The sequence below is a fragment of the Medicago truncatula genome, chromosome 8 (assembly GCF_003473485.1).
Source record: "Medicago truncatula cultivar Jemalong A17 chromosome 8, MtrunA17r5.0-ANR, whole genome shotgun sequence".
Taxonomy (NCBI): Eukaryota; Viridiplantae; Streptophyta; class Magnoliopsida; order Fabales; family Fabaceae; genus Medicago; species Medicago truncatula.
This window is the reverse complement of record NC_053049.1, coordinates 6,772,628-6,786,865: the sequence shown is the minus strand read 5'-3', so window position 1 is coordinate 6,786,865 and position 14,238 is coordinate 6,772,628. Positions and strand designations below refer to the sequence as shown.

General features: G+C 31.2%; 1 protein-coding gene and 2 long non-coding RNA genes across 3 annotated transcripts; 2 read left to right on the top strand and 1 right to left on the bottom strand.

Annotated features, from left to right (window-relative positions):
- Positions 1-984: 984 nt before the first annotated feature.
- On the bottom strand, positions 985-3,189 carry LOC25500522 (uncharacterized). The gene is made up of 2 exons (XM_039829583.1): positions 3,113-3,189; positions 985-1,940 (listed from the first exon to the last, which is right to left on the bottom strand). Exon 2 carries the CDS (start codon positions 1,792-1,794, stop codon positions 1,234-1,236), a length of 561 nt encoding a protein of 186 aa, XP_039685517.1. The 5' UTR covers positions 1,795-1,940; positions 3,113-3,189; the 3' UTR covers positions 985-1,233.
- A 4,817-nt stretch (positions 3,190-8,006) lies between these two features.
- On the top strand, positions 8,007-9,301 carry LOC120577641 (uncharacterized). Its single transcript, XR_005643617.1, has 4 exons — positions 8,007-8,142; positions 8,230-8,608; positions 8,759-8,846; positions 8,927-9,301. It is a non-coding gene; the product is annotated as an uncharacterized lncRNA (long non-coding RNA).
- Positions 9,302-9,514: 213 nt separating this feature from the next.
- LOC120577642 (uncharacterized) lies at positions 9,515-10,314 on the top strand. Its single transcript, XR_005643618.1, has 4 exons — positions 9,515-9,655; positions 9,761-9,873; positions 10,001-10,089; positions 10,165-10,314. It is a non-coding gene; the product is annotated as an uncharacterized lncRNA (long non-coding RNA).
- Positions 10,315-14,238: the final 3,924 nt, after the last annotated feature.

Below are 14,238 nucleotides of genomic sequence, written 5' to 3'. Positions count from 1 at the left end.
TAAATTGAAAATTTATACCATAAGAAGAGTTTCCATCATGAATTTTACATAATCAAATGTGTATTTGAGATGAAATTTTGAGTGATTTTCACACACACATATATATATATATATAGAGAAAATTTTTTAATATCGAAAATGAGAAAAGTAACATTCACGAAATTCCACGAATATTCCTTTTATCATAATAAACTAGAGACTCTTCTTCCTGAGCTTCAGTCTCACCTACCACCATTTGATCCACCATTATCATAGACAATCACAATCTTTGATCCATAAACATGGAAAAAGGTTTAGAAACAATGTCTCTATCCTCATGCAATAGGAGACTTGAGAAACCCTAAATCTCCATTGAATTTAACTCCAGTTTTTTCCAGCGGCTACCATGAAATCATTATCGATGGATCAAAATATGGTGAAGTGACGGTAAATATAGAATTTTATTAACAAATTCATATTCTAAAAGAAAAAATGAACTTTAGTCAAAGAAAGAAGAGAGAACTGAAAATTTTGTCAAGAACAAAAAAAACAGAGAAATTGAATTAGTAAAAAAAAAAAGTGAGAGACAAAAACTGAACAGAATTATGCAACACGTCATTCGGGATACCTTTGTGATACAATATGTCGCTGTAATTAGCATTTTCCAAATTGAAATGTTGAATGTGCATGCTTTTATTTGCTTTGCTGACATTTATTTATGTGCACGTTGAATTTGCATGTATGCTTTTTGATTGAGAAAATCAGATTATCAACAATAATTAACAATAAGATTATAAGATAATTTAGGGAAGTAATTTAGGAGAATTTAGTAGGATTATAAAATAAGTAATAAAAAGAAAGATACAAAAATATTTGGGTGGACTAGACCTATACTCAAACTAAAATAATTAAAGGAACTTAACATCTACCTCATTAAAAACATTGCTAGAAGAATCCGGCAAAGAAAAAAGAGTACAGAGCAAACAAAAACATAAACACGTTTATATTACATATAAATGACAATCTTCCACACAAATACATGCCAAATGAAGTGGTTAATTTGGGCTAAATATATTCTCTGCCGCAAATATCTTTCCTTCACCCTAGCAAACAAACTATAATCACTAACATTTGCTAGCTTATTAAAAAATAAATACCAGTCCTTACAAGGATAACATTTAAACATACATATCTTACATATATTCAACACCTAACACACTAATTATAGTCGTAATTAAAGATTGTACAATCAAATCAAGCGGGTGCAATCATCATTGGAGTGGTTGCCTTTTTACATTCACCTTTTTTGACGAAATCACTAATTCCCCAAATAATAATACGCAGTGTGAGTAAGAAACCCGAGAAAGAAAACAATCCAATCCAAATACGAAGCAATGTTGAAAGTAAAACCTCATTATCAGCCCAGACAGGATCTGGGGTAACCATTAATATTGCTATTCGGTAAGTAACAAGAAGAGTTGTTAGAGTGAAACTCATGCCAATAGATAAAAGCCACATAGTAAACCTATGACTCAAACGAATACCACTCATAAGCAAGAGTAAAACACTTAGCGATGCAATGAAACATATTGTGTTCCAAAAAAGGAAGTCAGCATAGTCATCAGGGTATACAATGGCTAAGACAGCATTACCCGGACATAGCTTCAAGTCCTCATAACCATTATAACATGCTGTATTATCTGCGTCTTTATCTCCATCGTCTTTAATAGGCCTAACGCCACCGGGTGGATTTATAGCCATTTGAAACGTTATTGTTGCTATGAATATTGCTACTATACTCATATTCCCCCTCATTTGATCCAACCATGCATTCTTGTTTTGGTATGACAACCAATTCACTGCTAGTTCTAAAACCTTTCTCCAACCTTTCTTTGGTTCCTCACTCGATGGGGTTTTTGTTGAACGACCATCATTATCCACTTGATTGTTTATTGTCTTTCCTTCAAAACAAAAATGAAATATAAAATGATTGTCATATCTTTTTTAACGTACCATATAACTCATAAATATTTGTTTCTAATTAAGGTGTGACAGATGATCGTCACTCTCTATAAACTTTTTTAAGATTTCATTTTAATTTTTCAATGTGTGACTAGAATATTTTTTCCGATACGATACAACATCAATTTTGAGAGATGGAAACAACACCGATTTCTTGGAAAGAAGAAAAAATAATTGTTGCTTTTGTGCATCAAAGACAACATTTTTTAAGTTTTTGTTGCAACAAAAGTTGAGAAAATTATTAATTATTTTCTGATTTATTCTATTATAGTTATTATAATGTGCTCAATAAACTACTAGAACATTCAATTTGTCAAGAGAAATTAGTGATGAAAAAAAGAAATGAATCTATCACTAAATATTTACTCTCTAAATTTTCATATTTTTTCCTCTCTAATTATTTTCATCACTACTTTAGTATTCAATTTTATTTTATCTTTTTTTTTTCCTTAACTAAATAAAATAAAATTGAGTACAAGTGATATTTTACCAGGGAGTGAGTTATGGTGGTGATGGATTTCACGAGAGGTTACTTTTGCTGGGTTTAATGAAGGTATCATGTTGCTACTAGTGATATTTCCCTTCCTATACTTTTACTTACTGCTATAGTTTTTAAAACCAAATCAACATCAACACCACACATCGGAAAGAAATAGGATCGCTGGAGTTCTGGAAGGGATGGTGGTACGTCCTTGACGAACGCCAAACTTATTAATCTTTTGTTTTAGTCTTTATAAATTTATTTATATTGAAATTGGTTAAAGTAATATGTAGAATATTTTATTTTAATCCCTCAAATTAAAGACTAAAATGAATATTACAGAAATAAAAATCTATATAAATATAATTTACCAAAACCAAAAAGTTGTATATTTGCAAAGATGAAAAGCAAGAAATAATTTTAATAGAAGAAGAAATAGACTGCAGAGAATCTTCATATATAAGGATTGAAAGTATAGTCAACACTTTAACTTTACATACTCTCATCCCATATATGTAAGTTTACGTCATAACATCAATCTCCCTAACTGTTGTAGTTGATGCATAAGAATGAAATGTACAAACAATACAAAAATTCATCATTAGGACGATGAAAATATTAATTACATACCTTGGCTGTTTTTTTATTTGTATGATGAAAGCTCAACTGAAGATCAAGCTATTTGGAATCGGCTGTGGAAGACAAGATGTAGTGCCTACTTCTGAAGACAAATAAGGCTATATATACAAGAAAAATTAATCATAAGTTGTGAGATAAGGGCATGGAAAGAATTTTCATAAAGATTCGGGTGTTTTTGGATTAATTGTGAAAAATAAAGTTTATTTATCTATTGATTGTGATAATTTCATGTTTGGATAAGTTAACTAAAAAAGATTTCAGAATAAATATAATTTGTTTAGATTATATGTAAAATCAATTTGCTGATAAAAAAATATGAAAATAATTTATTTTTCCTAGACATATTTTTTGAAAAAATCACTATAATTATGAAAGATTTATTTATTTTTTTTAATCCTCGTGAGATTAACTCAATTGGTAGGGACAATCATAATATATGCAAGGTCCAAGGTTCAAACCCCAGTCACCACCAAAAAAAATATCCCTTTTTTTTGACAAAATAAATGATATTCATTCATTCAAATTGATAGAGTACATTGCAAATTCGCTAAAAACAAAAAAGATGAATCTGCAAACAAATTCACAACATCGATCCATGTTAATAGCATAAAAAAGCAAAATACAAAAGCCTACAAGAAAGACAAACAATGTCGCACAAAGACGACGAGTAAACCAACATCGCACTAAGACAACAAAATCACAAAATAAAAAACAAAATAGATGTAAAAATCACTTATTTTATTAAAATAAAAAGAGAAAAAACCAGTTAGAGGGGTGATTTTTGGGTCAAAAATTAATCCTAAATCACCTATCTTTTATGGATGAACGAAAATACACTAGGATTCTGGTGACAGAGAAAGGAAAGAGAGAGAGGTTAATATCCCTTTTATCCACTTTCTCAAATGTTCCATCATTTTCAAATTTTATAAAATAAATGTAAATTCTATAAACAAAAACGAAGCACGCCCGGAAAAGGATGAAAAAGATATTGGTCAATATAACGTGCAGATTTGTGGGGTTTTATGGGGTCAATTATTGAATTAAACCCTTTTTATTTATGGAAATTATTGAACCAAACTAAACTTTATACGACTTTGTTATGCATATATATTATTGTATGGTAGTATAGTATTCAAATTAATTTTTTTTTGTTGAATGGTTAAAATTTAAAAATATTATTAAATATATATCTATATAAGAAATAAATTGTTTACAATTATAAAATTATGTATGATTTTTTCTCAAAAAATAAAATAATGTATGAATTATGATACACTATTATCTTTCTTTTTTCCTCCATCCCTTGACGGGATGATGGGTCGATCCATCAAACAAATTTATTTTTCATTCACATTAACCATATAAGTTCATAATGTGTTGTATTTTTTTTTTTTGGTACAATAATGTGTTGTATTTATTACCTATAAAAGTGTTATTCGAGTGATTTGTTGTTGTTGTTATAAAAAAAATCTTCATTAGTATAACTAGCTTTTGATCTTTATCTTTGGTGGCTTAATCTTATTATGTGTTTAGATTTTGTCACTTACCTTATAATCTATGTTGGTATCTTAGTTGTTGGTTATGGTTTTGTAACTGTTTGTACGCTTATTTCTATCTTTGCACTCCTTGTGCTAGATATAACTCTTTAATTGGTTCATATATTTTATTTTGTCTTGTTAAAAAAATTATTGTGTTATAGTTCACATGATTTTTTTTAGTAAAATTAACAAAAAAATAATAGTTTTTGTAAGCTAATTGTCTCGGTCCGCCCTATCCATGTGTCACTTCTTCAACGAGTTCAAAACTTCAACTTAATCTGCTTAAATTAGTGAGTTAAACGTGTCGGTCCAATGGAATCGATTGATTTTAACGACCCTATTATGACCTTGAGAATGAAAGAGATAAAAGAAAGTGATATGATAGATATGAAGAGGAAGAGGAAGAGGAAGAGGAAGAGGTTTATGTGGAAATTGCTGACCTAACTATTGCCTCTTCATCTGAAGTAGCTTATAAGAAGATTTTGTAGCTTTGAATTTGTTTAGTGTTTGATATGGAATTTGGTTGAATGATGATATTAGTTATTGTGTATGAAATTTTAGATTAATTTATAAAATTCTATTTTATCATCATGTATAATATATAAGAAACTAAAAAAAAAAGAATTAGAATTTAAATGGGTTGAATGGATTTTTTTTTAATACTTTTTAGTGTGTTTTTTATGTTGGGTTAGCCTACTTAATTAAAACTTTTTAAGCGGGGTAATTAATAACTTTTTAAGTGGGGTGAACCAACTTAATTGATAACTTCTTAAGTGGGGTAAAATATAGACTACTTAAAATCAAAATAGTTATTAAGTCGGCCATTTATAAGTGGGATATAGAACCGACTTAAAAAGTCTTTTTTATCCCACTTAGAAAGTGTTTTCGAAACTTAGAGAAAAACTGATCTGTTGAATTAGTGTTAGAATATAATGGTTTTTTAAATATCAGTGTTGTATTTTAAAAGCAAAAGATGAAGCGATTGATGTAGATGAATGCATGAACATAAAAAATATCTTTAGAGTATTAAAATATTTATAAAATCACCTTTTCATTAAGCAAATTGTTTGCAAGCTGATCTTTCAATATGAATCAAACAGACACTGCAACAAGATGTAAAATAAGACAATGTCACACAAGACGAGAAGCAACATAACGCTGCACTCAGACGACGAAATCACGAAGAAAAAAAAAACACAAAAGAAAAAACTTGATATATGTGAAATTCACTTATTTGAATCGAAAGAAAGGAAAAAAAGGATGCAGAGGATGATTCTAAGTCAAAAAAAACCTGAAACCATATCTTCAAAAATGAGTGAAAGACAAAGAACATTTAAAGACAAGTTGAAATTTCTCTAAAAAAAAACTAATGACGGCTAATTCCCTTTGACAAACAAAAAAATTTAAAACCCACTATTCATCAAAACAAAAGCATTCCATTAAAAAGAAAACAAAACAAAAATAAAGTTTACACTACAAGAAAAGTGCCCTGTCCCTACGGCCATTTTTTAAAGCGGGGTAGTTTTTACCAACGGACATATGAAAAACTGTCATTAAAACCATTTTATTTAGTTTATTATTTCTATTATATTATTATATAATTATTATTGTTATATTTCTTATGAATAGAGTGGAATTTTTTTTCACTACCATTCACACGCTCATCAATCTCAAATCTCACAAACTCAAAATCACTTTTTCTCTATCAAACTCAGAATCGCTTTTTCTCTATCACGCTCATCAATCTTAAATCACACATCTATCTCAAATCTCACAAACTCCATTGATCTCAAACCTCACAAACCTCATCAATCTCACCTCAAACAAGCTCTGAATCGATTTTCAAATCGATTTTGTTCTTCATATTTTGTTCAAATCGATTTAGAGATCTTCAAATCGATTTTCAATCATTTTCAATCGTTTTCAGTCGTCTTCAAATCGTTTTCCATTGATCTCAAGCTCACAAACTACATCAATCATTTTCAATCGCTTATGTGCGTGTGTAATTTTCAGTCGCTTATGTGCGTGTGTAATTTTCAATCGCTTATGTTCTTCATATTTTCAATCGCTTATGTTCTCAAGCTCTGGATCATTTTCAATCGCTGTGAGTAATTTTCGTTCTCTTTGTTTTAATTTTTGATATGAATGTGGTAACTAGGTATAGTGTTGTTATTCTTGAAATTAGTATACGTAGATGTGTTTTTGAACTAGATTTTGGGAAAATTTTGAAATCAGTTCATGTGTATGTGTTTTTGAACTGGATTTTGGAATAAGTTTATGTGCATGTGTTTTTGAACTGGATTTTGGGAAAAAATTTGAAATCAGTTTATTTGTATGTGTTTTTGAACTTGATTTTGGTAGAATTTTGAAATCAGTTTATGTGCATGTGTTTTTGAGCTGGATTTTGGTAGAATTATGTTAACACTAGGATAATTGAGAATTATGATAACATTAGGATAACTGAGATATGCTTTTTTTGCATAATTGTGTTAACATTAGAATGTGAATGTGTTTTTGAACAGGATTTTCGCAGAATTGTGTTAACATTAATTCAAACATGTATAAAGGAATCAGTATTGGGTCTTCACATACCTATAGGTATACTACATGGTTCCACTCATCTGGTTCCTTCTTTAGTTTGGATTGTATATGACCGTAGACTTTAATTCAAACATGTATAGAGGAATCAATATTGTGTCTTCAAATATCCAATCGTTTGTAAGTGATATAGTCTGCAATTGCGGTCTCATAAGGTTGCAAAAATACATTACCTCAACCGTAATATCATTACTGTATCACTTGATGCGGTATGCAATTTGAAATCATGTTTATGTGTGTTTTCGAAATATGAATGCAGTAGGAAAGTATGTGCTATAGGCAATAGAAATAGATTGCTGTCCTCCAGCTCCATCAATATCAAAAGCTAAAGTAGGTTGCTAATGTTGTCATATAACTTTGTACATTTCTATTGCAGGTTGCTAAGAAGATTTGTATAGAAGTCAAGTCTTCGAAAGATTTTTTGGAACATCTCTGGTTGTTGTTCTGTGTCTGACATAGTCTACGAGGATCACGGCAAACCAGCTTTGTTATACAGAATACAGATTTAGCACTCAACCGTAAGTGGACTATGACCCTTTTGGATAAATAGATTAAAATACTTGGTATGATTATGTAGTGCAACTGATTTTTCATGAAGTATTACTGTTAAATTTATAAATAGCTAGCTAAGAAACCTCGAGAGATTTTTGGGTTTTATAAGCCTTATTGGCTCATAAATAAGGTGTAGAGCTCACAGCTCGACTCTCTCCTGTTTTATCAATGGATAAGAGTTGGGTATCAAATAAATCTATAACTAAGGAGGATTACATTAGAGGGGTTTTAAGTTTTCTGAATTTTGCTTTTGCTAACTCATCCGAAAATGGTATGTTTCTTTGTATGACTTGTATGGGAACCAAGAATCTTCCGAGGCTAATTCATGAGATGGTATGTTTCTTTGTATGACTTGTATTAGTATTTTCAACTAGGTTGTTTTGCAAATAGAATGCTTACTGTCCTTATTACAAATTTTAGACAACGAAGGCTATAGGAGTGCAACCTTCTCGAGCTGAAATTTATATTGAAACCCGAACTCGAAAAGACGGCAGCATTGTGACTGAAAAGGCAGCTTCAACAATTGTAAGATATATTTATTTAGAGTAAGGAACTGTGTAAAATTTCATGAAAGGTATACTATCTACTAACTTGCTTAAGTATAGTTTCCTTGTAACTAATAACTTGAACCTTACTTGGATTATAAGAAGAAAATTCACTGTAATTTTGGCCAAATGAATTTCCTCACTGTAAATTCTCCAAGAAAGAAAGAGGTGGTATGATATTCTTCAAGAAAGATGTTGTGCATGGAGTTGATCTGGAGTTTGCCATTAACAATGCTATTTTTCCTGGTCTACAGGTAAATTTGGAATATCCTCTAATTAGTTCTCTTTTAACTATTATGATTGAGAAAGTGCATGAATCCTATGTACCAATATATTGAGTCAGATTCATTTACCTTCTTTACCATCCTAGTTTGTGATTTTAATATAGTGAAGAATTTTTTTAGGGGGGGTTCTCGTAACCACACAATTGGAGGACTAGCAGTTTGCTTGAAGTATGCTTAATCTCCAGATTTTAAAAATTACCAAAACCAGGTATAGTAATGTCCCTTTTCATCATTGGTTAGAGTTTGACATAAAGCACATAGTAATGTCCCAAACCTATCATTGTGCAGGTGGTTGCTAACTGTAGAGCTCTTACTAACTACTTGGTTGAGCATGGATATAAACTGGTTTCTGGTGGTAGTGATAATCACCTGGTTCTTGTTGATCTGAGGCCATCAATAAGCTTGTTGCTCTTTTCTTTGTCAATATAATGATAGTTCTGTCTTGGCTTCCCCTCCCCAATCTTTTACTAGTCAATTATTAATAGATATCTCTCTCAAATGTAAGTCTGATATTATGCTATTGTGTAGTATATTGCCTTAAGATTATTAGTTTAGTTCCACATTCAAGTTATAAAATTTAAAAGCAAGCATTTGTTTTGATTTCTGTGCAGGAAGTATTTGGGCCGGTTTGGGATACTATCGGAGAGCTCGTTTTCTTTTATAGGTGTGCTCTCACTACTACATTGTTTTTCTTCTTACTACTACATTGTTTTTCTTTTATGACTGTGGATTGCTTGAACTTCTAATGGATAATATGAGTCTTCCTCCATCACATTATTTTTTTTGCCTTCTTAGTAACAGTAAGAACAGTTACAAAAGGCTATTCCACATCCTGTGTTCCTCTTGCTGTATCTTTGCGTTGTTCATTTCTGGTTAATCGAAACACTGGGGCCATTTTCCACGGGTTTCCCCATATCGACCACACTCAAGATTTTGTGAGAAAGGATATCATAGGATGGCTTCAGTGGCTTTGCCATAATGTGGGCTTTCAGGATTTTCGTTTTGATTATGCAAAGGGTAAGATGTGCTACACCTTTTGAAAATTGATTGTTTTCCTTTTGGCTTCTTACTTTATATATTCAGGAGCTATAGTTTTACACCTCTCAATTCTGTCATTTGTAGCTATTCACCAAAATATGTTAAAGACTATATTGAAGGAGCACAACCACTGTTATCTGTCGGGGAGTATTTGGATGTTTGCAACTACAACGGTTCTACTTTGGACTATAACCAAGGTATGCTTAAAATTCTCATTCATGAAATAAATGAATACTTTTTGGTTACTAAGTATGTGAATACATTACCCTTTCAATACTTCTTTTGCATTGTACACTTAGCTCACTTATTTTTTACTTTTTGCAGATAGCCATAGGCAACGAATAATCAAATGGATTGATGGCAGTGGACATCTTTCAACTGGATTTGACTTCACAACCAAGGGAATTCTCCAGGTACCTAACATTTTGTCCTAAGTATGTTAAATATCAGGTATTGAATTCATTTTCTCATGTTACCATTATTTGTAGGAATTCTGTCAAGATAGAATTCTGGCGTCTGCGTGATGCTCAAGGGAAGCCACCTGGTGTGATTGGATGGTGGCCTTCAAGATCACATTGGAATTTTGAAGAATTGATTGGTTTTGTTTAGAGAAGAATAAATTAATTTCTTAGTTTAGTTACAATGTGCGGTTCTCAACTTCTTATCAATGTAGAGAGACAAATAATTATTTTCTGCTATTCATAATTCTTCATTGTTGAATTAACTTAACATGATTTTATTGACTTCAGTTTTATATTCTACAATTTATGAAGTATTTATTTTTTAGAATTTATGGTGTAAACTAATTTTATAGGTAATTTTATGAATTATTTAATTTTTAGAATTTTTGGTGGAATGAATTTTTATTTTTTTTAAAAATCAATACTTTTAGTGACAGTCAAACCGTAGGTAAAGGTCTTTTATATTTTCATTGGATTTCATAGAAATACCTACAGTTTATCCGTAGGTAAAGGTCTAAAACATATAGTGACGGCCACCTAGCAATGACATACGGACAAAATTCCGTTGCCATTCGTTGAGTAAACTGCACGGCCAAAGTGGTCGTGGGTAAATGTTTTTGCGACCTTTAGCTACGGAGCAATAGCCTATAGTGACGGTTTTTGTCTGTCACTACAGGTCAAATTTCTTGTAGTGTTAAGACCCACACATAAAGTAAAGGTCATCATCCCATGATTAAAACTAAATAAATCAAGTTTCCTTTATATTTCATGATATAAGGACAAGTATTTGCTACGTAATGCATTAAGTTTCGTTTCGTTAACCACGTTTTCTTTATAAAGTTTACTTAAATACCACATCGTCCACTTTATGTAACATTTTCCACCTTATGGAGCAATCAGTTTTTTTTTCTTTAGGCAAACAAACTTAAGTCATTTTATTAATAATAATAGTAGTAATACAACTTAGAATTATATCAAAAATATTGCACGAAGCATGGGATAAAGCTACTCTTATAAAAGCATGAGCGTTTCTGTATGTTTGACGCATAATAAACACAACTTTATGGTTGTTAAAATTTCAGAGTAAACTTCTGCAATTTTTAACTTTTAAACCATACTTCATATGATTCACCTTGTTAGAATGCACATCATCAACTAACATCTTACTGTCTGATTCAAAAATAACCCTCTGGTGACCCAGAGTTATGATCCATTTGAGGCCTAAGCATCCCCCAAACTTCACTCTCATAGAAGCCTGTAAAACATCTGTCATATGGAGTCACAGAGATTTTTTTTTTTTTTTTTATCTCGCTCATATAAAAATTATGTACTTCCATTCTAGGGCAACAAAAACTACATGGTTCACCCTTAAAAAAAACACCAGGGTTCATCTTCAACTATGAAAGAAGAAGAATAGTTTTAAAAGTTTTTTTTTTCCCTTCTTGTTTTGGTTTCATTATCCTTTATAATCAAAGATAAAACCCGTCCAAACTAACTTGCCCTAACTTTGATGAAGAAATTCTCCTTTGACTGAATATGGATTAATTAATTAATTTTTTTTTCCGAGATTCAAAGATGGGATGGAGATGGAGATGTTAATAATTGGCAAACATGCCATGTTAGTTATAAAAATGTGTTTTAAAACCTTTTGTATATAATTATTTATTTTTGGTCTTTGTATAACATTAAGACGTTCTAAGTCTAATCCTTAATTTTAATAAAATTTTAAGTCTTTATAAAATTTTATGCGCACAAATTTAGTTCTTGTTAAAACCAAATTTGTTTAACTAATCTTCAATTGTTAATTTTTTTAACGACTTTTTGCATGCATATTTAGAACATTAAAAAAATTCGTTTACTAAAACTTAAAAAACTTTAATCATAAGCTTTATCAAAATCTACTTTAAAAAGAAAAATGATATATATGTACAACAATTTTGTGACAACTTTTTGACAACTTTTTCTCTTATACTCACATGTTGTTTTTAAACTCTCTGTTCCTTTTTCTCTCTCCATTGTTTTTAACCAATAAGAAGAGAGAAAAATAAGGTTGACACCAAAGTTGTCAATAAATAGATGTACAAATATTATTGTTCTTTTAAAAATTATACATTCTCGCTTAGAGCTCTTAGCCAAATCTACAACTTCGTTAACAAACTACACCCGCATCCACCAAATGTCTCCCTTTCACGAAATCCGATTGACAGAAATAATCGAGTTCATTACCCTTGCTAATCTAGAAACCAACACCTTGAGAGAAATTTATATAAACTTCCCAAAAGAGAAATGGGTTGATCGAAGTTTTATTTTTCATGCCAAACCTTGCATTATTGGATCCGAAGCCTTCCACTCCACACCATTTGATATTTTCGCATCAATGCTAGCTCCTTTGGCCTCTAAACAGCCTTTGGTAACAAGAAGAAAAATAAAGAGGGAAAGGAGTATAAGAAAAGGAGAAGTAGGAGCTAAGAACTTTACATGCATGCAACATCTGAACAAGTAAAAGCATCGATCAAATTTAGCAATCATCACAAACACATGGTTAATTACTCTCCTATCAATTCTAACCTCTGAACTTGGGCTTAATATGTTGAGCTAGGACCAAGAGGTTTACTAGTTCTTACTACCCCAAACTCTAAATACACCTTCCTTGTCATCGAATTGAAATAAGATCATTCCATACTTTACATAATATCAACTACATAAATTGCAAAACATGAAGAAAGGAACAAATAAATGGAAATCAAGGAACTCGTGAAATTCGAAGTGTACAACCCCCAGCAACCTATAACTTACTAAGCAATTAATTAAACAGCATAATATATAACAGACTACTAAATAAAACTGGTAATACTAGGGTAAATAATGTATGAAATATACAAATTTAATCAGACAAAGTTAACAAAGCACATGGGAAATATCCTGATAAATGAATGAGAATTGAAGTTCACAACAGATGATTGAATGAAAACAACATTATTTTTGAACTAGATGCCTATGTAGCAGCGTAGGCTTTGGATTAGAAGATAAATCTCTAGTGTGCAAATTGTATAAAGCAATCTATGCTCATTTGTGATTTCTTGACATGGCCAAATAAGACTGATGCAAAATAAATTGTCACTCCCATTATTTCCAACTTAAAATTGTCAAAGTTTGGGCGGATTATCTTGAGGATCCTTCCATCTTCATATCTATTGTAGGTGCTCTTCAATATGCCACCATTAGCAGCCAAGAAATAAGCTATGTAGCGAATAAATCTTTCCAATTTATATATCTGACTCTTGACAGCCACTGTAAGTCAGTAAAATGAATCCTCAGCTAACTATAAGGTACCTTACAACATGGTCTATTATCGTTCAGCCACCATGTGCCTATCATTGACTTTTAAATTGAGGACTGAGGGGGAAAACCTCATATATTAGTACTCCAAAAAGCATTCTCTACGTAGCCCAATCCAAGTTTGAGGTGTCTACAAAACAACATCACTGAAGTTTTCTGGGTTCAGTCACAGTTGAAAGAATTACGGGGCCCTTGCCGCACTATGGCGATGCTCTGCAACAATGTTAGCATTGTTGTTCTATCCTACGACCCCATTCTACATGTCGAAACCAAACATATAGAGCCTGACCTATTCTTGCTTAGAGAGAGTCATCAGCCGAAACATAATTGTCAAGCACATGCCAGCTCTTGACCAACTGGTAGAAGTTAGGAACCCAATATTTGAATTTCAAAGAATGAACGCTTGACTTGTTAAATATAAATAGAATAGGAGAAAACCTCTCCTCCAAGGGTTTCTCCGTCACAATAGAAAATTCTCTATTCACAATTACAATGGTCGAAGATACTTCGCTCTATCATTGTAATCCCTTATTTATACAATATACTTCTCTGAAAGTTTTTTTCTTTCCAAGAGAAAAACATGAAAATATCAATAAACAATCAACATAAAATCAAGACATACAAAACTGTATCATAATGAGTTCAAAGAAGCCAAATGAGCAAAAAATTCACAAAGGGAACAACTCTAATAAATTTTGTGCTTGTACTATAATCACTCAAACCTAAAATTCCTCTGAAAAGATATGTCTCCTTTCATAAAAT